The sequence below is a fragment of the Borostomias antarcticus genome (genome assembly GCF_949987555.1).
Source record: "Borostomias antarcticus genome assembly, chromosome: 2".
NCBI classification, from domain to species: Eukaryota; Metazoa; Chordata; class Actinopteri; order Stomiiformes; family Stomiidae; genus Borostomias; species Borostomias antarcticus.
Window position 1 is genome coordinate 33,178,822 of NC_140235.1, and position 24,248 is coordinate 33,203,069.

The 24,248-nt window shown below is 46.4% G+C and overlaps 1 protein-coding gene across 2 annotated transcripts; it reads left to right on the forward strand.

Annotated features, from left to right (window-relative positions):
• Window positions 1–20: 20 nt before the first annotated feature.
• vps35 (VPS35 retromer complex component) lies at window positions 21–18,809 on the forward strand. 2 transcript variants are annotated; one of them, XM_084461474.1, is made up of 17 exons: window positions 21–59; window positions 959–1,045; window positions 1,303–1,399; window positions 2,116–2,239; window positions 3,199–3,381; window positions 3,729–3,948; window positions 4,598–4,681; window positions 6,073–6,182; window positions 6,813–6,909; window positions 8,366–8,514; window positions 9,193–9,400; window positions 14,587–14,742; window positions 14,963–15,085; window positions 15,384–15,563; window positions 15,734–15,973; window positions 16,666–16,809; window positions 17,365–18,809. In XM_084461474.1, exons 1-17 carry the CDS (start codon window positions 57–59, stop codon window positions 17,542–17,544), a joined length of 2,385 nt encoding a protein of 794 aa, XP_084317600.1. In that variant the 5' UTR covers window positions 21–56; the 3' UTR covers window positions 17,545–18,809. The 2 variants fall into 2 exon arrangements, with proteins under 2 accessions (XP_084317600.1, XP_084317599.1); XM_084461473.1 differs by having other exon boundaries at window positions 25–59; window positions 947–1,045.
• The last annotated feature ends 5,439 nt before the right edge of the window (window positions 18,810–24,248 follow it).

Sequence of the window (24,248 nt, forward strand, 5' to 3'; positions counted from 1 at the left end):
TCACATGACTGGGAAACAATTCAGGGTTCCCGTTTCCTGATCCAGACTTGATAACCATGGTAAGTAAATCCGATATAGAACACTTTATACTGATATAAATCCACCATTTGCTCGTCCTATGAACGCGTTTCATACCCAGAGACTGTTTAAACTGCTGCAGTGTGTCTCTAGAGTGGAAAGTCGACTTTATAATGCAGCTGGTTGTAATGTCGGGCGGTGCTCTCGGCCTGGCTAGCTGTGGCTAACTACCGTTAGCATAACTAGTTTAACAAAATATGCCCGTTTCCACTATTATAGAAACAAACAATTTCACTGGTGAATAGCTAGGGTTTGCACCCTTTATTCAAGAAATGCCAATTTTTACATATCAGAATGGTTTGATTTGTGAAGCATTTTCATTGCATCTTAGTGCTAATTTGACAGCTTCGCGCTAGCAAGATGCAAGTGCTAAACTAGGCCAGTGCTAGCTGTTAGTTGCAGTGTGTGGATCACTGGTCAGATCAGATCAATTTACAAAATGTCCAGTAACGTTAGCTAAGTTATCTACATAGCGAACACTTTCCACTGTTGTCAACAATTCACTGTTTGCACCTGGCTAGTATGCCAGATAGCTAGCAAGCTAATGTTAGCTAGCTAGCTGTACTCTGTTCGTGCATAGTTGGTCAGTCAACGGACATTAGCAAGGTATCTTGACAGCTGTCAAATATTTCATAAAACTAACCGCATTGTGCAGAACATTTATCTTGGTCAAATGGTTTTATCGGAAAGGCCCACACGTTAAAAGCATACGTAGCATAACGTCCCAATGTCACGTATGTCACCTACAAGAAGACGATGCCAGGGTCTGGTCTGGGGGAGATGGGGGTGTCTGGGGGAGATGGGGGTGTCTGGGGGAGATGGGGGTGTCTGGGTGTTGCCCTCTGAGCTCCTGTGGGCTGTGTTTCAGCCTACCACGCAGCAGTCGCCCCAGGACGAGCAGGAGAAGCTTCTGGATGAAGCGGTGCAAGCCGTCAAGGTCCAGTCGTTTCAGATGAAGCGATGCCTGGTAAGAGGAGAGATGGCAGTCTACTACATATGTGCCTGCATGAAAGATTACCACATCATCAACAGCTGATAGCAATACAGTAGCATATATAATTCAGTTCTTGACCCAGATATATCCATCTACAGCCACCATCCACCTTCTTCATGAAGCATCAGATATATGCACACATAGCAACTTTGTTAATGTAATAGCAGCACACATACAACTATTGATAATGATGTTACTTGATCGGTGACTTTGCCCTCTGACCTTTATAGGACAAGAACAAGTTGATGGATGCCCTAAAACATGCCTCAAACATGCTGGGGGAACTCCGGACCTCCATGCTGTCTCCAAAAAGCTACTATGAACTCTGTATCCTTTGTCTGTGTTGGTGGCGGAGCTCCGGTCTAGACATGGACACATGCATTATTCACATTCTCTTCAATTCTTACTAAATATTGGCCTTGCGTTGCTCCACTCATTGCAGTGTAAGGGGATGGTATTAGGGACATAGCGAGCAGTGCACTCCCCCTCATAGATTAAAAGCATTTTTAAACAGGATGTGGACTCTAATGCTTTGCATATCAATACTTCATTACTTCTTTGATACTACTTTGATACCACATGGTTTGAAGGAACAGGAATCCCGCACACTGTCTTTACTTGCTCAATGAAAATCCAGTTTAATATAATATAACGTTTCGCTACATAACCTTCTTCCGATGTTGGATTTCATTGAGCAAGTGAAGACCCTGTGCGGGTCTGCGTTTCCTCATAATACAGTACGTACTCTCCACCCATACCCGTACCCATCAGCTCTCCACCCAGGCACCTGTCACTGAGATACAATTCAGATGTGCAAGAGACTCAATTATCTATGATACCACATGTTTAAAACAATACTATCTATATTATATGGACAGAATATTTGTGCATTTCTGTATCGAATGAGGTATTGTTTTGACTAGTATTGTATCGAAATGTAAAATTCTGGTATTGTGACAACTAAGTCCAGTATTGATTGTGCAGTCACATGCGTTGGCTGAGTGCTAGGTGTTGTTCTGGTGGTACCTCCCTGACCCGAGCAGACATGGCCATCTCTGACGAGCTGCACTACCTGGAAGTGTACCTGACGGACGAGTTCGCCAAGGGCAGGAAGGTGGCCGACCTGTACGAGCTGGTCCAGTACGCAGGCAACATCATCCCCAGACTGTGAGTCAGAGAAACGAAACAGACAAATACAGTAGGACCCCACTTATCCGAACCCAATGGGACCGAAGGTCGTTTGTATCTCTGAAATGTCCGGATGACTGAAACTTATGTTAAAATGCACCAAATTCAATAAGTGGTATACTTGTTTTATATAGACTCATAATAGACCGATAAATACGCTTAATTACTTGTGAAAATGCATCAAAATTGCAATCAAATAGCCAACTAAACTCATATAGCCTAGCCTATAATAGGCCTACAGTAGCCTATAATAAAATAAAGGATGATCATGACAAATGATAATCAAGAAATAAATAAATGAAATGACAGACAAGTTGTAGTGTCTTAGGCTATTGTAGCCTAAAAGAAAGTCTCTAAAACAACCGATGTAGGCTAACGTGGCCTAGGCTGTAGGCTATTATTTAACAAATACAGTAGGCCTAGTAGGCTAATCTACATGCTCACAACACGTCTGTGTTTCTGAAGTCCATTAACTGGGAACGAAAAATGACTCGATGCTCCTCTGCTTCAGGTTGCTGACGCGCTTTCTGGCTACCAAGGAATGCAGCTCTCGCAGCAGACTCGTTTGCGTTTTGCGCTCGACATTAGAGTAACAAAGAAATGAAACGTGACAGTAGGCTACAGCCTACAGGCAACATGTAGGTCTATATACAGTTCTGTTTTTATTCACAGTAAGATACAGTACTGTAATGAAAATCCCACCAGTAACCAGATAGCAGGCTCAAAAAAATGAAAAGTTTTTAAGCCTGTCCGGTAGACCGGGAGGTTCGGATCTCTGAAGTTCGGATGAGTGGGGTCCTACTGTACCTCATATAATATCTGAAAACCCCTCTGCCTTGTCAGGCTGTTGACGGAAGTGCTCCTCTCCCTCCTCCCTTCTCCCCTTGTCCTCCTCTGTACTGTTCCCTCCTCTCCTCTCTTCTTCCTCCTCCCCTCAGGTACCTGCTGATCACGGTGGGGGTGGTGTACGTGCGCTCCTTCCCTCAGTCTCGTAAGGACATCCTGAAGGACCTGGTGGAGATGTGTCGGGGTGTGCAGCACCCCCTCCGAGGCCTCTTTCTCAGGAACTACCTGCTGCAGTGCACCCGCAACATCCTGCCGGACGACGGGGAGCAGACAGAGTACGTATGACTGCCTTCGCCCGCAGAGCTGAAGCCTAGGAATTAGCTTGAGGCTTTAACAGCTACTCACCAGTATAAATAACTTGGTCTGAAACAGTCAGATTTAAACAAACACACAGAGAGCAGGGCCTAGGGGACGTCTGGGACTCAGCCTACTTTACAGTACAGCCCAAATACATGTCCTGAGTACCTGACAGGACTAGAAGGCTGAGCGCCATGTGGAGGAGCAGACTCAGCTGTCCAGTCCTACTGGAACAGAGATGACCTGCTGGAAGGAGGGGATGTATTTGAGCTTGTAAACGTGTCCTCCGTCGTCCTCTGGTGCGTGACTCTCCCCGTCTCTGCAGGGGGGGAGAGGAGATGACGGGGGACATCAACGACTCCATCGACTTTGTCCTGCTCAACTTTGCTGAGATGAACAAGCTGTGGGTGCGGATGCAGCACCAGGGCCACAGCCGCGACCGGGAGAAGAGGGAGAAGGAGAGGCAGGAGCTGCGCATCTTGGTGGGGACCAATCTGGTCCGCCTCAGCCAGCTGGACGGCGTCAACGTGGACAAATACAAACAGGTAGGGAGGGGGAGGGACTCGGGGCTTCTATCAGCAGGAAGAGGCACGTGTGTGTTTGTGGGCGTGGGCGTGTGTGTGTGCTAGTGTTGTCACAATACCAATATTTGACCTGCGATACTATACCAGCCAAAGTATCCAAGATACCAAGTAGTATCACGATACCGCAGCATTTACATTTTTATTTTATTTTTATGAAGGTGCAATGTATTTACAGTACATTACAGTACAGTGTAATCACTTTCAGATGAAGCAAAAAATAGGAAATACTCCAGTTTTCTGACCTGCGTCAATATTTCAATTTTCTATTTTCAAAGGAGCGTATGCAAAAATCGACAATTGGAAAAACGAGTCCAAATAGTCACATTTCTATTTAACATCAGGTATAGAAAATGCAAAATTGAAATATTGCAACCAATTATTGCAACCAATTACTACCAAGTATTATTCTATTAAGTCACATCATTGATAAAATTAAAATCCCAGATTTCATTCAAGTGTACTACCTGTATTCACTTTGGAAAAACAATCTGTGTTGATGAAATGTACGTTTTCAATTTCCATGTCTCTTATGTATTCCTCATGTGTTTGTGTGTGTGTTTCTGTGTGTGTGTATGTGTTTCTCTGTGCGTGCGTGTGTGTCCATGTGTAGATCGTGCTGTCGGGGGTACTGGAGCAAGTGGTGAACTGCAGAGACTCCCTGGCTCAGGAGTACTTGATGGAGTGCATCATCCAGGTACCAAACATCACACATGGCTCCTGAATACAGTTTGAAATCCTCCGGCGTGTTTGAGTGTGCGAGGAGGGTCAGGTGGGTGGGGGCTGTATTTTTGGAACAGCTCGTTGGTTCCATTATGCATACCTGCAAACTAGTCGCCTTTTGGCTACAATCGCCGTTTTTTTTGTCAATTGGGTCATTCATATGAATCGTGCAGATCCGGGGAGTTTTCCAAAAAGGGGAGGAGGGGGGGGGTGAGGGGAGAGTGACTGCGTTTGATATTCAGGCTAGAATAAACCTTATTGGATAATAACTGGTTAGCTTGGCATAGATATAAGTACAAACTTGGATGCTACAAGCTAAATGTTATAGAGTGGTGGGTCAATTCAGAACGTGAAATAGTGACTAACCACAGCAGACGAGGGTATAAATACAGATCCTGTTGTTGGATGTAACGTTGCTTGATCTCCAGTTGAATAACGTAAAATATGCAAGGAAAGACAGTGTCATCATATCGATATAATAATATGGGTAAGACCATTCTAAGAGGAGAAGTCGTTTTTTGTGTGTTTTTTTTAATAAATCGGTATTGGTATCGGCTGATCCTGAGGAAAATAATCGGTGATTGGTATCGGCCCAAAAAAATCCGATCGGAGCATCCCTAAAAGATATCATGTCTCCCTGTCTCATTCTTTCCTGCATTTCAGGCAATGGAGGTTGATTGTCTTTTTTTGAGAGGCAACAGGGAGAATAATGTGTAAAAAAGTAATTGTTTGGTTGCTTAAGTAAATAACCAACTTTTTATGAGATCTGTTCTCTCTTTTTAGGGAAAAAGAAACATTGAAATTCTGATTAAAATGTTTCAACTGTGAATCTGGATATCTACATAATTGTATTTGGGGTTGTAATTGGGATGGATATATTATGCGCCTCAAGAGCCATGTATGCCTACTCGCACAGATATTCTAGTTTCAGAACGCTCCAAAAAGCGTCATTTGCATATTAAAATCACTAAAAATTTATTACGGGGGAGGATGCCCCCGGACCCCCCTACCATAACTTGGTTTCGGACCTGTCACCTTTTTCACTCTCGGGAGTTTGCAGGTCTGATTATGCCACACGAGCAATCAAGCGCATATTAATAATTTGATATATTTCAAATAGTATTTTGACCCTGGTCTGCTAAATATGAAACTGGAGTGTCAACTGGAGTCTCATTCAATGTAGTATTATATGTCACTTGTTGTAAGCAGCAGCCTTCACTATATGACTAGAACCTTAATCCAAGAACCCTAACCTAGAATATGAACCCAGGGGGTCTTAGGCACATTCAAATGACAGAAAAGAGTCACATGACACAGCCAGCAGGTCACATGACATGCCTAAATCCTCCCCTGTCTGTGTTGTAGGTGTTCCCTGATGAGTTCCATCTGCAGACTCTCAACCCGTTCCTGCGCTCCTGTGCCGAGCTGCACCAGCACGTCAACGTCAAGAACATCATCATCGCTCTCATTGACAGGTAGAGAACATCCTCATCGCTCTCATTGACAGGTAGAGAACATCCTCATCGCTCTCATTGACAGGTAGAGAACAACCTCATCGCTCTCATTGACAGGTAGAGAGTGAGAGCATCACCATGGCTCTCATTGACAGGTAGAGAGTGAGAGCATCACCATGGCTCTCATTGACAGGTAGAGAGTGAGAGCATCACCATGGCTCTCATTGACAGGTAGAGAACCGCAGACGGACAGCTCCCCTGACTCAGACTCAGATTGATGTTTCTGCTTTACTTAGACCAGAGCTGTGCTGCACTAGTGCTGCGAGCAGCTGTCAGAGGACCATCACCTAACCCTAACCATCATCACGGTTAACATGTTTCAATCTAAGACTAGATTTAGGGATGAATGCAAACACCAAATGGAACATGGGAACCATTTCCTTACCTATAGATGACACAGTGGATCAGTCTGTCAACTAACAGTTTTCTGCTTCTCTGTAACTTGGTATGTAACCAACAAAAACAGGGTGAGTTTGAAGTGACGCTAAAAGCAAATCACTCTTTATTCAGTCATCAGTGCAGTAAAATGTTCCTTGGTCGTTTAGAGACTCCCGTCTGTGATGTGATATTATGTATTCTTCTGTGTTGCAGATTGGCCCTATTTGCTCACAGAGAGGATGGGCCTGGCATTCCTGCCGAGATCAAGCTGTTTGATATTTTCTCCCAACAAGTAGCCACAGTCATCCAGGTAACAGCTGCCCAGACACAAACCCTCCAGCGCTGCTCACCACAGTCTGATCGGCATTTTACAGGAACAACTGACTACAGGGGTCTAAATGACGAAATAGCCCTGTCGTGTTTCCTATAAAATGCTTGTGTGTTTATGATTTTGTTTGTTTATTTTGTTTATCCTTCTCTGATTGAATCACAATCCATTTGTGCCATTGTATGGAAGCTTCTGTTTCACTAATGGTTTGACTTTTTGTCAGACTTAATTGTTTTGACTAATAACTAACTGAGAAGCATCTGGAGAGGCTGCTGCGTCAGCCAGGTTATTTAAGTCGCCTGGAAATATTCTCCATTCTGGCCACAGACACATTAGCTGAATCCCAAATTGCGCACTTAGGCGAAAGTGCAGAGCACTCGCGGCCTTGTGGCCTTACATGCGCGTTCCCGCTAAGTCCACAAGGGCTCAGGGTAGTCCCAAAACGGAAAAAAAAAATCCTTATGTTTTAGATTTTCGCCGTGGTATCGTTTCGGTATCGGTATCGAGACATTTTGGGCAGGTATCTTATCGAAGTCATAATTTTGGTATCGTGACAACACTAGGAAAGCTATCAGTGGGCGGGAGCAGGAGCTAGGCTTCAAATCACCCTTAGGAGGTCTAGAAGATACCCTGCTGTAGTCCTAACGGACCTGGACTACGCAGATGACATCAGCCTGATATCCAACCGAGTGGAACAGGCACAGGAGCTCCTGACCCGAGTGGAGACAGAGTGCGCCAAAGTTGGTCTCAGGTTAAACGCTAAGAAAACTGAGGTGATCACTTACAACATCCTCCCAGAACATCCACCTCTGAAAACATCTGAGGGCACTGCCCTGAAGAAAGTCCTTGACTTCAAATATCTGGGCTCATGGGTCAACTCATCAGAGCAGGACCTTAGGGTGAGGAAGACACTTGCATGGAGGGCACTGAATGGCATGGCCTGCGTATGGAGCTCCAACTCCCCGACACACCAAGCTACGCTTCTTCTACGCGACTGTGGAGTCAGTACTCCTATATGGCTGCGAAAGCTGGACCCTGAAGCCCACCCTATAGAAGTCCCTGGATGGATGCTACACCAGAATGCTACGTTCAGTACTCAACATCAACAAGGACGAGCATGTTATCAACAGGCACCTGTACGGGGGACTGCCAAGGCTGAGTGAGAAAGTGGCAGCCAGGAGAATGAGACTTGCCAGTCACTGCCAAAGACAAGCATGCTAGTGCTCTGGAAGCCAACATACGGGCATTGATCACAGGGGCGTCCCGCATCAACATACTTGGACGTGCTGTTGATGTGGGATGTTCAAAATGTTCAGAGAAACTGATGATGGCTGTAGTAATTCATATCTATTAGAGTGTTAACTCGAGGGTTATCATGGCAGAATTAGCTTTATTGATTATTCTGTTATCGATGTGTGTGTGTGTTTGTGTGTTGTAGTCTCGCCAGGACATGCCTTCGGAGGATGTGGTGTCTCTCCAGGTGTCTCTCATTAACCTGGCCATGAAGTGCTACCCTGAAAGAGTGGACTATGTGGACAAGGTGCTTGAGAGCACAGTGGAGATCTTCAACAAGCTCAACCTGGAGCAGTGAGTACAGAGCTGCTGTCACCCAACACACACCAGTACAGCTGCACACCGTAGCTATGGTGATGGCTTGAAAATACCTTTTTATTTGCGTTCAAATATGGATGAGTTTTGGAACACGCCTCCACCAAATGGAAAGTAGCTTGACTTGCATACAATAGCTACACCAGTCTATACTGGCTGCTGGATCAATACTAGGGGCACCTGGGTTGGACTACAGGGAAGCTGCAGTTCATCCAACTCTATCCCCCCACAAACTCTTCACACTAGCTGATCTAGAATCAGTTTCTACAAGCTAGGGATGCGAGAGTTCCTAGTGGTGATCTAGTAAGAACTATGTTAAAATTGAGAGTTTAACATGTTTTTTTAATGATTTTTCAAGGTGCCCACCCACATCCATTGTATGACCCAAACGGTGGTAGAGCAATTATCAGACTTTCTGAAAAGTGATAGTTTTGTCAACATTTTGATCTGAACCATTGTATATGATCATAAGTAACCTTAAAACAGGGCTAAACATGCATTTTCCCTTTACTACTCCTTTAACTAATCTAATCTAACCTAAGCCAACCTTAACTAATCTAACCTAAGACAACATTAACTAATCTAATCTAACCTAAGACAACCTTAACTAATCTAATCTAACCTAAGACATCCTAACTAGCCTCTCTGTCTCTGCAGCATTGCCACCAGCAGTGCGGTGTCTAAGGAGCTGACCCGGCTGCTGAAGATCCCTGTGGACACCTACAACAACATCGTGACCGTGCTGCAGCTCACACACTTCCCCCCGCTGTTCGAGTACTTCGACTACGAGTCCCGCAAGAGCATGAGCTGCTACGTCCTCAGCAACACGCTGGACTACAGCACCACCATCATAGCACAGGAACAGGTTAGAAACTCATACCACCACCATCATGGCACAGGAACAGACTCACACACACATCCTTCTTCTGCCTCGTCCATTGTTGTCGAAGATGACGTAACAGATGACGAGGTCTTCCAGAGGTCAGACACTTCTTTTGCCACGAGCCGTGATGCTTTGCGGTCTTTGCCCTCGTATGTCCTACTTTTCACAAATTGTGATGCAATTTTGTTTGCAGAGATGGGTCAGTGACGGGGGCAGTGTCTAGACCTACCAGTGAGGTTGTTAAGGATGCTCCATGCCTTGTGGCTGGAGTGTGAGAAATCGATGGAGTTAATGGCCTCTTCCCAGTGCTCTTGTCTCCTTCGGCTGAGTCTAGAAAGCAGGGTTGAGGCAAGTCTGACTCAGCCCCTGGGGGGGGGGGCGGGCAGAGGAAGGCCAGAGGAAGGCATAGTAGAGATCCTGTAGCAACTCATAATGTAATAAAGGCTCATAATGTAATAACGGCTCATAATGTAATAACTTATTACATTATAAGCTAACTAAAAAGTTCATAATGTAATAATCAGCTGTAATAAAACCATGCGCTCATAACGTAATAACTGATTTGCGCATAATGTAATGTAATAACGTATTACATTATGAGCCTTACTGGGGCCGCTCATAATATAATAATGGCTCATATAGTTAGAAAAGTGTTATCATTTTTACATGGTTTTACCTGTATTAAAACCATGCGCTCATAACGTAATAACTTATTACATTATGAGCCTTACTGGGGCATCATTTTTACCTCTGCCATTCCTGTGGGGGAGGAAGGTAATGCTTTCACTTCTCTGTCTGTCTGTCTTTGTTTCTGTCTTGTCTGTCTGTCTGTCTGTCTAGTCTGTCTAGTCTGTCTGTCTGTCTGTCAGCATGTAGAAGCCAATAACATAACTTCTACACTCTATGATCACACAATAAGACCAATTTCTACAAAACGTGGTGGAGGATTGACCACGGAGCTGACCAAGGCCATAACATAAAGGCCACAACGGGTCCTACTAATCACCGCAAAGTACCACTAAGTACCACAAACTACCCCAAAGTTTACCCCAGAATACCACAAAGTACCCTAAAATACCCCAAAGTACCATAAAATACCCCAAGGTGCCTGGAAATACACCACAAAGTACCCCAAAATACCCTACAGTACACCAAAATACCCCAAAGTGCCCCATAATACCCCAAAGTATACCCCAAAATACCACAAAGTACCCCAAAATACCCCAGATTGCCTGGAAATATACTTTTGGGTATTTTGGGATACCTTGGGGAATTATGGGTACTTTGTGGTATATTTCCAGGCACTGTGGGGTATTTTGTGGTACTTTGGGGTATTTGGAGTATACTTTGGGGTATTTGGGGTATACTTTGGGGCACTGTATGGTATTATGGGGCACTTTGGGGTATTTTGGGATACTTTATGGTATATTCCCAGGCACTTTGGGGGTATTTTGGGGTTTACTTTGAGGTACTTTGTGGTTCTTTGTGGTATTTGAGGGTATACTTGGGGGCACGTTGGGGTATTATGGGGTACTTTGTGGTATATTTCCAGGCACTTAAGGGTATTTTATAGTGTTTGGGGGTACTTTGTGGTACTTTGTGGTATTATGTGGTACTTTGTGGTATATTTCCAGTAGGGTTGCAAAATTTAGGGAATATTCAAAGTTGGAAACTTTCCATAGGAATTAATGGGAATTTACGGGAAATAACAGGAATTTAATGGAATTAATGGGAATAAACTGGGAATTTTGGGGGTATCTATACCAACTGTATTTACCTTGTCATAAACAGACATAAATATAAACATTTTGTTTTCTCATAAGAAGACATGCAAGCAAACATTTCTAATACACATTTTAAAAATGTCATTTTTTGCTTAATCTATTAGTGAGTAGAACTTTAATGGATTCAACAGCCCTCTTAGTGGGCAGGATGCTAGGGATTAGCTGTGCATGTGATGAAAGAATGCACTGCGCATGTGATGGTACAGGGTTGAAATTCAACTGAATTTGCATTAAATCAGGTTGTTTTAACCAAGATCATGCTGCAAGATCTAGAATTGCATTTTATGTTTTTGCCCCAACTAGGCTACATTTAAGCTCCCTGTTATAGGGGTATGCGGTGGTGTAGATCTAGTGCATCGTGTTCCTGTGCAGCTGGCCATTGGGGGCCGGTGGTCTCGCCAGATCCGAGTATGGTCGGATCCCAGAGGGAGCGGCCTATTGGGTCACTGCTACCCGAGGGTGATTAATTTAATCTCAGCTTGTGAGTTCGTCACACAACAGCAACCCTGTCTGGTGTTGGAATTACGGTTGTGAGCTGAGATAGTCAAGGAGTTGTCTCTCCCTTTCACATTGCCGACTGGCCGGGTTGTGTGACGAATCCTCAACAGTTAGTTTAGGGGGTAACTGGACACTAGGTCAGGGTCAATTGGCTACCAAATTGGATGAAAACGGGATAAAATCCTAAAATAAGTATATAAAATAAAATTAATTGTTGGAAAAAAGCTGTTATAGGCTACAATAAGGTCAACATTTCCAAAATTCCCGAGCTTAACTTCCCATTGTAAATTTCCAGAAAGTTTCCGGAACTTTACTGGAAATTTTCCATGCCCTTGCAACCCTAATTTCCAGTCACTTTGGGGTATTTTGGGGTATACTTTGGGGCACTTTGGGGTATTATGGGGCACTTTGGGGTATTTTGGTGTACAGTAGGGTATTTTGGGGTACTTTGTGGTGTATTTCCAGGCACTTTGGGGTATTTTATGGTATTTTGGGGTATATGTTGGGGCTCTTTGGGGTATTTTGGGGCACTTTGGGGTATTTTGTGGTACTTTGGGGTATTTTAGGGTACTTTGGGGTATTTTGGGGTATACTTTGGGGTAGTTTGTGTTACTTTGTGGTTCTTTGTGGTACTTTGTAGTCATTAGTAGGACCCATTGTGGCCTTTATGCTATGGCCTTGGTCAGCCCCGTGGTCAATCCTCCACCACGTTTTGTAGAAATTGGTCTTATTGTGTGATCATAGAGTGTAGAAGTTATGTTATTGGCTTCTACATGCTAGCCGACAAACAAACAGACAGACAGATAGACAGACAGACAGACAAGACAGAAACAAAGACAGACAGAGAAGTGAAAGCATTACCTTCCTCCCCCGCAGGAATGTCAGAGGTAAAAATGATGATAATTAACATTTTTCTAACTATATGAGCCATTATTACATTATGAGCTGTTATAACATTATGAGCGGCCCCAGTAAGGCTCATAATGTAATAAGTTATTACCTTATGAGCGCATGGTTTTATTACATTATGAGCTGATTATTACATTATGAACTTTTTAGTTAGTGTATAATGTAATAAGTTATTACATTATGAGCCTTTATTACATTATGAGTTGCTACAGACCCTCACACTCCACATCCCAAAACGGTTTGTAGCTATTGCGACGTCCGCGTGCAAGGGATTTTTTAGCCGCTTTCCTTCATCCACATTGTTGGTGTTAGGTGGTGGAAGGCCCCTCGTGGCCCTCAGTTGGCAGACTTTGCTTCGCTTACAGTGGTTAATCGCAGCTACTGACGGAGGGCACCACGAGAAGGTGTCTGCCTCGCCCCCTGATGTATAAGACTCCTGATTGCAGAGAGGACCTCTGTAAACATTGGGGGTTCATCAAGGGAGGGAGAGGGCAGGAGATCTGGGAGTACATTGAGCACTGATGGATCAGAGGGGTTTACTTTGTTCAACAGAGAGTCCAAGTGCTCGGCCCAGCGTTCAAGTATCTGGTGTTTGTCACACGGCCGTCTGCAGATCCTACTGGAGTAAAGTTTTGCTTCTGTGGGCCGTACAAGGATTTCACAGCAGCATACAAGGCATGAGCATTGTTGGCATCTGCATGTCTCTGGATCTCTTGGGCCTTTTTTGAGCCACCACTCATTTTCAGTGAGCCATAGTTGTTTTTGGGTCTCAACTCTGATGGTTTTTTAATGGCAGAGGAGTGATGGAGAGTGAGGGTTGGAGAGCAGGGCAGCATGGGCTTTATGCTTGGTGTCCAAGAGCTCATGTATTGCAAGCGAGCTATTGTCAAACCAATCTTGATGATGTTTTTGAGTGAAAACGATGGTTGCGGAGGCAGCTTGATGTACAGCTGACCTCAGTTTTGCCCACTCATTATCCATTTCACAGGTGGTGTTGTAGTCCTCTAAGGTGAAGCTGGTTTCAAACAAAGACAATAAGTTTAAGTTGGTCAAGCTGGTTTCAAACAAAGACAATAAGTTTATTATATGTTACGATTTGCAAGTCGGACCCTAGCACAGGAAGTGAATCCAGGCAAGAGTGAGTGACTGGGGAATGAAAGTGATAGATAATAACTTGAAAAAGGAAGTGACACAGTTTCAGGATGAAGAGGACAGGGAAGTGATGTCACACAGGAACAATTTGTAGTTTTAACAGACTGATTCTAGAGGAACGAACTACAAAGTTAGAACAACAGTCAAGTAGGAAAACAAAACACATTGGTGAGACTTGAATTTCATTCACAGGCTCGGGCGGGATCGACAAGGCGTGGGGGTTGTAGCCTAGATGACTGAAAAAGTCCAGTCATAATTCCAATTAAGTCTTGCAGCACCTAAACTAGGTAGCCCCTCACACGACTGCTAACCTGATGGACTAGCAGTCCCTTGTACCCCCATTAGCGAAATCAGATTCAATGGTCACTCCGCCTGGTTCTGGGATCAAAACAACTCGATAAAGTATCGCAGAGAAACATGTTCAATCTTCCGCTCAAAACCGGCTCATATTTTCAGAAAATGAATCACCGGTAAACGCTCGTCTTCTTCTACGCTGCTGTCATGGGTGGTGCGCTGTGATTGGACGGCAGCACGCAGCAGCGTAGAAGTGACAAAGCGGCAAATTAAATAGAAAACACGGTACCTTCGGTACCCTGGAAAAACGGATACCGTCAGTACAGCAGCAATGTAAGTACCGAATTAGTACCGAAGTACAGAGTACTGTGACAAGCCTAGTCTGCAACGAGAGCTCACACTGCCATCCTCCTAGCGGACAGTGGAAGTAGTATAAACAGAACCCCTACAAATTAGAGATTGACAGAACAGATGCATGTAGCACTGCTCTCGCTTCAACATGTTCATCAGCTCCACTCCCCCTCACTCCAGGTGGACGCCATCCTCAGCCTGGTGTCAACACTGATCCAGGACCAGCCAGACCAGCCGGCAGAGGACCCCGACCCAGAAGACTTTGCAGAGGAGCAAAGCCTCGTGGGTCGGTTCATCCACCTGCTCCACTCAGACGACCCGGACCAGCAGTACCTGGTATGCACACAAAACCCCGCAGCCCAGAACCCCGCAGCCCAGCGCTCCGGCCTTCAGAAGACTCAGAGTAGAAGTGCTTGTCCAGGATCAGGCACCGTGCTGATCGGAGCCCCTTGATTCAATATGCAGAGTTTAGAGTCAGCTGACGGCTTTGTGCTGCATCTGAATCTGTACTGACCAGCTGTGTGCATGACGTGTTCTATGACGTGTTCTTCTTCAGATTCTGAACACGGCCAGAAAGCACTTTGGCGCCGGGGGCAACCAGAGGATCCGCTACACCCTCCCCCCCCTGGTGTTCGCTGCCTATCAGCTGGCCTTCCGCTACAAAGAGAACTCGTCCTCCGTACGTCTGCCCTCCTCTCCTCTCCTCCACTCGCCTCTCCTCTCCTCTCCCCTGTGTCTCCTCTCCTCCTCTCCTCTCTGGTCTCCTCCATTCCTCACAGATGGTGGTATAAAACACATGATACTGTAGGTCCAGGTCAACTTTATTTATAAAGCATGTTTAAAATCAACCGAAGTTGCACCAACGTGCTGTACAGTATATAAAACTTTAACTAGAATACCCATGATGCTCTGTACACAGTGACACTAGATCAGATGTCCCTCCCTCTGTCCCCTGCGTGTTTCACACCCGCCCCCAGGACGATAAGTGGGAGAAGAAGTGTCAGAAGATCTTCTCGTTCGCCCACCAGACCATCAGTGCTCTGATCAAGGCTGAGCTGGCGGAGCTGCCTCTCCGGCTCTTCCTCCAGGGGGCGCTGGCTGCAGGAGAGATCGGCTTTGAGAACCATGAGACAGTGGCCTACGAGTTCATGTCCCAGGTAGGCCAGCAGGGGACTGCATGGAGGAGATGGACTAGCCATAGATGAAGTGGTGAGAAACGGTAGAATCGTTATAGATGCCATGATGGATTCACAAGCATCAGCAATCCACAAAGCATGAACTAGTTAGTCTGTCTGATCCTAAAGCCATCTCTCTCACTCCTCCTCAGGCGTTCTCGCTGTACGAGGATGAGATCAGCGACTCCAAGGCCCAGCTGGCGGCCATCACGCTCATCATCGGCACGTTCGAGAGGACGCGCTGCTTCAGCGAGGAGAACCACGAGCCCCTGCGGACGCAGTGCGCCCTCGCCGCCTCCAAGCTGCTGAAGAAGCCGGACCAGTGTCGTGCTGTCAGCATCTGCGCCCACCTCTTCTGGTCCGGACGCAACACGGACAAGAACGGAGACGAGGTGGGGGAGGGAGGAGTGTGGGTGATGGGTGTGTGTGTGTGGGTAGGGATGTGTGTGGGTAGGGAGGTGTGTGTAAGTAGGGAGGTGTGTGTGGGTGAGGGGTGTGGGTGGGTAGAGGTGTGTGTAGGTGAGGGAGGTGTGTGAGGGTAGGGAGGTGTGTGTGGGTAGGGAGGTCTGTGTGGGTAGGGAGGTCTGTGTGGGTAGGGAGGTGTGTGTGGGTGAGGGGTGTGTGTGGGTAGGGGTGTGTGCGGGTAGGGAGGTGTGTGTGGGTAGGGAGGTGTGTGCGTGAGGGGAATATCAGAACTAGGAATAATGAAAAAGGAAAGGGACCAAGACAGCTTCCTTGTGCAACGCCGAAAGATATGGGTCCGTTTAGAGAGCAGAGCACTCGTGCACCTCCAGAGTGGGAGGTGCTGCGCAACCCAAGAAATGGTCAAACCTTCCTAGGATCATGGGAAAGGACCACACACTCCTCCAACAGAAACTTGATGGACTGACAGAAGAGCATAACATTCTACATGTACGGTAGCACAACGCTTTCACAAGTGCGCTTCATCAGTTGCATGATACGTGCATCCCTGTGTATGTAGTGACTAGAGTGATTGCAGTAACCCTAACCCTAACCCTTGCAGTGAAGGTGTGTGTGTGTGCTGGTTGTAGTTGAGATGTGTTCTTGCGTGTCCCCACCTCAGATCCGGGATGGTAAGAGGGTGATGGAGTGTCTGAAGAAGGCCCTGAAGATTGCTAATCAGTGCATGGACCCTTCGTTGCAAGTGCAGCTCTTCATTGAGATCCTCAACAGATACGTCTGCTTCTATGAACGAGAGAACGACGCGGTAGGAGCGCTGCTCACGCCTCTCTTTCTCTCTCTCTATCCCCATTTACTCAACGCCTCTCTCTCTCTCTCTATCCCCCTTTACTCACACCTCCCTCCCTCTCTTTCTCTCCACCTTTACTCAACGCCTCTCTCTCCTCCTTTACTCACGCCTCTCTCCCTCTCCCCCTTTACTCAACGCCTCTCTCTCTCTCTCCCCCCCTTTACTCACACCTTTCTCTCCCTCTCTCTCTCCCCATTTAGGGGAAAACATACAGCATGTTGACATTGCCAGAGCAAGTGGAAAAATAAAAATGATGAAAAATGGAAAGCTTGTGCGTGCATGCAGGACATGTTTGGTATTGCTGGCTGCGTTCTTTAGGCGTGTCCATATGGACCGTTAACAACACGGACCTTCATCACACTCTGACACACTCTGATGAAGGCGCATGCTCTCTCTCTCTCTCTCTCTCTCTCTCTCTCTCTCTCTCTCTCTCTCTCTCTCTCTCTCTCTCTCTCTCTCTCTCTCTCTCTCTCTCTCTCTCTCTCTCTCTCTCCTCTCCTCTCCTCTCTGCAGGTGACGGTGCAGGTTCTGAACCAGCTGATCCAGAAGATCAGGGAGGATCTCCCCAACCTGGAGGCCAGCGAGGAGACAGAGCAGATCAACAAACACTTCCACAACACACTGGAGCACCTGCGCCTGCAGCGCCAGTCCCCCGAGGCCGAGGGCCCCGCCTACGAGGGCCTGCTTCTGTAGGGGCCTCCTGACCAGAGATAGATACCTATATTATATATATATACACACACACACACACACACATTCTAGAATACACACACATGTACACTCACACCAGGGTATTCCATCCAGTTGAACAAACGCCAACCCCCATGACAACACCACCTTAACCCCCATGACAACACCACCATAACCTCAATGACAACACCACCTTAACCCCCATGACAACACCACCTTAACCCCCATGACAACACCACCATAACCTCAATGACAACACCACCTTAACCCCCATGACAACACCACCTTAACCCCCATGACAACACCACCATAACCTCAATGACAACACCACCTTAACCCCCATGACACCACCTTAACCCCAATGACAACACCACCATAACCCCCACGACAACACCACCTTAACCCCCATGACAACACCACCTTAACCCCCATGACAACACCACCTTAACCCCCACGACAACACCACCATAACCCCCATGACAACACCACCTTAACCCCAATGACAACACCACCATAACCCCCACGACAACACCACCTTAACCCCCACGACAACAACACCTTAACCCCAATGACAACACTACCTTAACCCCCACGACAACAACACCTTAACCCCCACGACAACACCACCATACCTTCCAGTCAACCTGATAGTGGTCTGTCTTCAGTGGTTTTGAGTGACTGTGGAGGAGTGTGTGAGGAGTGCTGGGTGTCATGATGAATGCCTGCTGTCTCTGTTGTCATATTAAGTTCTTACTACAGGATACACTGACCCAACGCTGTGACCCCAGCCATGACCCCTTGATCCTGCTCAGCGTCTCACTCCGGGGCAGCACTGTAGAGTTCTGCTCGTTTCTCCTCTTCCTGTCCTCCCTGTTCTTCACACTGTGTCTCATTGAGCTGATGAGGTGCGTTTGATTTGACGTCTGGTTGCAGCCATCTGCTGCAGCTGGTCGCCGTGCGTAGAGGGCCTTTACACGGCCCTGCCTATTGATCTCTGTGAGTGCTACGGGGACCTGATGTGTGTGTGTGTGTGTGTTCTGTTCCAGACTGCTAACCCTTCATTTGTTTTTCCTACCTGTTGATGAACTAGATCTGTGTCAGAGGGCCTCTGTCCGTCTCTGCTCTGTTCTGGGTTGGTAAACCCTGTGTATTGTGTATGTATTGTATGTATAACCTACTTGTAAATCAGAAAGACGAAAGCAGAATAAATATCATCGATTATCATCAATGTCATTTGCACAAATAAACAAATTGATATTAACCCTCTACTTCTCTTTGACATTGTTATTCCAGTCGTCTTGTATCACTAGGGCTGAACGTGCTGCTGTACTGCTTTCCCCACCGCATGTCTGTGAACCATGTCTGTAGACTGAACCAAGATGGGTCAATACTGGGCTGGAAATGGCTGATTCTGGAAAATCCCCAGATCTCTTTATTCTAGTGCTGTAGTTTCCCTGTGTAAGCGTTGTGCAGGCCAGTTGCTGCTGTTAGGGTTGGGGTTATGGGCCTTCACACTCACTGGAATGACCCAGACGCCCTCTCTGGGGGGGGCAGCAGGTGGAAATACTCAGCTGAGGTTGTTATTCACATGATGGAGCTACAGAAGAGCCTGGTCAAACGCACGGTGTGATGTCTATCGGCCGGACGAGCGAACGAGGAGACTCATCTGTTGTTGGGGAGCGTCTCCGGAGTGCAGGTTCTTCCAGGGGTGCTGGCCCGCCTGCAGGGGAGAGAGGCCCGGCGCCACGTGGTCTTTACCCCTCGCCAGGTCGCTCCCACTCCTCACTGCCCACACCTGGGCGCTGGGCCGTATGAAAGCCTTGGGTCTGGTCTGCTCTGGGCAAGGAGCTTCCAACGGAGTAGCGAAGAACACCTATTGCACCCCTCCTCCTCCCCCTCTCCCTTCTCCCCCTCCTTTCCCTCTCCCTCCTCCCTCCCCCCCCACCTCCTAGCTGCAGCTCCTCCATTACGCAAATTACGTTAAGTCTACAAAAGCCTGCTATTTGTCTACTAGGCTACTAAAGCCTGCTACTTAAGTGTACTAGGCTACTAAAGCCTGCTACCTAAGTCTACTAAGCTACTAAAGTCTGCCACTTAAGTATACTAAGCTACTAAAGCCTACTACTTAAATGTACTAGCCTACTAATCAGCAGAGCCAACAGTGTGTGAAGCTGCGCATATACTGCTACTTGCCAACCCTCCTGATTTTCCAATAAAGGAAATATAACATTTTGGTGTTGCACAAGGAAGTCTTGGTCTCTTGTCTTGGTCTCCTTCCTTTTTCATTACATATTCTATCGCTAGGTAATATCATCAGAGAACACTGTTAATTTTCATAGCTATGGTGATGATACACAATTATACTTTTCTGCTGAGCTGAATGACGTAAATACTTTATGCTCCCTGACTACCCCTCTAACCGCAGTTAATCAAGTAGAGTAACTTTTTTTTTTTATTAAATGACGATCCATCCATCTTCAACCGCTTATCCGGGGTCAGGTTGCGGAGGCAGCAGTTCCAGCAGGGGGCCCCAGACATCCCTTCCCTTTCCATAGCAGCATCAACCAGCTCTGCCTGGGGAATCTTTAGCCGCTCACAGGCCAGTGCAGAGATGTAGTCCCGCCACTTAGTCCTGGGTCTACCCTGCGGCCTCCTCCCAGCCAGACACGCCTGGAACACCTCCCTAGGGAGGCGCCCAGGAGGCATCCTCACTAGATGCCCGAACCACCTCAACTGGCTCCTTTCGACGCAAAGGAGCAGCGGTTCTACTCCGAGCCTCTCCCGGATGACTGAACTTCTCAACCGGTCTCTTAGGGAGACCCCAGCCACCCTCCGGAGAAAACTCATTTCGGCCGCTTGTATCCATGATCTTGTTCTTTCGGTCATGACCCATCCTTCATGACCATAGGTGAGGGTGGGGACGGTGGTGGGGGGGATGGTGGGAGGGGCCAGGCTTGACTTAAACCAGACACTGTCACAGTTTTAGCTTATCAACTCCCTCTTTCCTTACATCACTGTCTGACTATCTATCGAACTGCCTGTCTGTCTGACTGTCTCTGTCTGTCTGCTTGTCTGTCTATCTGACTGTCTGTCTGTCTGCTTGTCTGTCTGCTTGTCTGTCTGCTTGTCTGTCTGCTTGTCTGACTGTCTGTCTGCTTGTATGTCTGTCTGCTTGTCTGTCTGTCTGTCTGTCTGTCTGTCTGCTGAATCTGTCTGTCTGACTATCTGTCTGTCTGCTTGTCTGTCTGCTTGTCTGTCTGTCTGCTTGTCTGTCTGTCTGGCTGACTGTCTGTCATTTGTCTGTCTGTCTGTCTGTCTGTCTGTGTCCCTCTGTGTCTTGTTTTGTTTCTCCCTCCTTCGCTCACCGACTGCCATCTTAATGTACTCAGTACCTTTAACCTCCGTTGGTGGTGAAAATCATTTGTTAATGGGAAAACCCCACAAATTCTTCATCCGACCTGTCTTGGTTAAAGATTTTGTTAATTACATTTCAGTCTCACCAATGTGATACCCAGGTCCCATTATATTCACACCCAACAACTCGTTTGGGCCTCTTACTGAGTGTTGCTGAATGCTTCCTATTGTCTGACTTCAGGCTCTGACACTTTACACCACATTAAAGGACAATGCTCGTTTTTGACAACCTGGACCTTATTTACGACATATTATAAGACGTTTGACTCACCGAGATCACTTTGGTGTAGTTCGGAGGCATGTAGAAGAAATGTAAAATCCAGCGCGAGCCAGTATATCCATGTAATGGCGGTGGTGGGGGCAATGAGAATGCAGTTTCTAAAAATCTATTTTCTGCCGCGAAACGGTTGTTTTCATCAATCCGTCTTGATGAATCGCTAGTTGTGCTTACATAGAGCATGCCTGTTGTGGTTTTCACATGCCATGATCTTTAGAAACATCTTTCGAAACGAAATAGCTTCCTCACTTGCTCCAGCACTAATGCGCACAGCGCGCAATCCCAGCATGCTGTGCGCATGCGTGCTGGAGCAAGTGAGGAAGCTATTTCGTGTCTAAAGACGTTTCTAAAGATCATATTACAGAGGCATGTGAATTACCACAACAGGCCTATGCTCTCTATGTAAGCACAACTAGCGATTCATCAAGACAGATTGATGAAAACAACCATTTTGCGGCAGAAAATAGATTTTTAGAAACTGCATTCTCAGTGCCCACACCACCGGCATTACATGGATATACTGGCTCGCACTGGATTTTAAATTTCTTCTACAGGCCTCCGAACTACACCAAAGTGATCTCGGTGAGTCAAACGTCTTATATGTTGTAAATAAGGTCCAGGTTGTCAAAAACGAGCATTGTCCATTAACAAAAGCTTTGACATCGGTCCACATTCTCGGCCAGAAAGTCACTTCTTGGAGTTTCTTGTAGGTTTTTGAATATTCCCCCATGGCCACTTAGAGGGTTTTCATGGTCAGGCTTTGAGGATTTGTGGGATCTGTGCTGCAGGGACGTAGACACGATAATGAAACTGACCGTCTGGGCCTTGGGTTTTACGGTACACCTTATCTTCCAAAACCACATAATCCTGGTCAATAGAATTTCCTTTTCCTGCCAGGGTTTTGAAAACGGTTTAAATCTTGGCATCTTTGTGTTATTCTTCCCAAATCCGTGCAAGGGATATCGGAAGATTTTCAGACTTGCTCTTACCGGAATACAGATTGTATCCAGCACAGGTAGGAATTCGGGAAAGAGCATCTGGAGCAACATTCAGTTTTCCTTTCTGATACTTCATGATGAAGTCAAATCTCTGCGGTCGCAGAGCCCACCGGTTTTAGTGGACCTCAGGTAAGTGATCAGTGATGACGTTGAAGAGTCATGGTAAGAGATAATGTTGCCACTTCTCAACAGCCCAAATGACTGCAAGCCACTCTTTCTCTCTTGCAGATTAGTTTATTTCTGCTCGGTTTAAAGTCCGACTTGCAAAAGCCAGTCAGACTTTTTTCTGGGTCAGTATGGCTCCAAGACCTGTATCACTAGCATCTGTGTATACAAGGAAAGAAAGATCTGGGTTAGGGTGACCCAAGATAGGAGACAAGCATTCCTTCAGTTTGTTGAACGCCGACTGGCACTCGGGACCCCAGATGAAAGGTCTTCCTTTCTTTTTAAGGTTGTTGATAGGTTCAACAATCTTGGAAAAACCTGGAACGAATCTATGATCTGAACCCATCCAGTTCCAAAGAACCTCAAAGAAGTTCAGTGGTTCCTGAGGTTCTTTGGAACTGGATAGGTTCGGATGACTTCTACCTTATAAGGATCTGCACGGACTCTTCAAGAAGTACTAAAACAAACCTCCCACCCAAGCACTTATTGTATTATATTATATTGCACTGTACTTTAGATTGTGATTCTTGCACTTTGCCTTCAGCACTAGATTATGCTCTTAGTCACTTGTTTTAGAAAGAAGATGCACTTGTGAGTTCTGGCAAGTAGTAGTACATTGGCTCTTCCTACGTTAAATGCAATTATTGTTAGTCGCTTTGGATAAAAGCATTTGCTAAATGACTAATGTAATGTAATAAATGCAGTCTTAGCTTTACTGTCTGGATCCATAGGAACTTTCCAATAACCACTGTTGAGATCAATTGTGGAAAAGATTACTGATCCAGAGAGTGACTCGAGTATCTCATTGATGTTTGGTAGAGGATAAGTATTGATTTCGGTAACAGCACTGACCTTTCTGAAATCCACGCAATACTGGTGACCCCCATGGTATTGCCACCCCCTGGTGACCCCCATGCATGTCTTTGCATGGAAAACGCTCTGTTCTTGGATGTACTAAGCAGCTAAGAGCATCTCCCAAGCTCAAAGGACAGAAGAGTTGAGTCGATACATTTTGGTCAGTCTTACAGAATGTGTTCCTGTGTGGGTCTGCTGACCTTCCTGGATCTGAGCCTCAGCCTGACCTGACAGATGAGCCAGGGTACATTATAGGGTCCAGGGTGTTTCCCTGTCACAGTCCAGCCATCTGTCCTTATCGACCCTCATACCCACGCTGGTGCACGTGCATTCACACACACACACACACACACAACAAAAGCAAAACACACACACAGGTAAACATACAAAAACAACACACAAAAACAACACATGCAGACACGCACAGGCACAAATAGAAATGCACACAAACTTGCTCCAGACACACAAACACATGCCCATTCCTGACACACATCACCTCCATTGGGAAATACGCATACTGTACATGCAACACACACACACACACACACACACACACACACACACACACACACACACACACACACACACACACACACACACACACACACACACACACACACAACCAACAAAACAGAAAAAGGTCAAAACCAAACAGAAGATTCCCCGGTGGTGGGGCGGCTACTCGAGGGCTGGTCAGCCGGGCTGCGTGGATCCCTCGGGTTAGTCCTGCCGGTGAACAAAAACAGGGTATTAGGAAGATTGATAAACGAGTCTTTCAAACCACTGGCATCTGCATGCCATTGACACAACCACTCACTATGTTCCTCTCCCCCCTCTGTCTGTCCAGCCTGGCCTTTTCACCTCTCCTTGCAGCGATTAGGTGATGGGACCCAGCTGGCTGGTAGCTGGGTTGGTCCTTGATGAGCTGATGAGGGTCAGGTGTGGCGAATGGCCTGTAGATTCCCTCCACCACAGATCCCTGCTGTCCAGGGTTATGA

What these genes read in the sequence shown, in the direction of transcription:
- vps35 (XM_084461473.1), top strand. An exon ending in GGCAACATCATCCCCAGACT is followed by an intron (nt 2,240 to 3,198) that starts GTGAGTCAGAGA and finishes TCCTCCCCTCAG; the next exon opens with GTACCTGCTGATCACGGTGG. An exon ending in CCATCATAGCACAGGAACAG is followed by an intron (nt 9,401 to 14,586) that starts GTTAGAAACTCA and finishes CCCTCACTCCAG; the next exon opens with GTGGACGCCATCCTCAGCCT.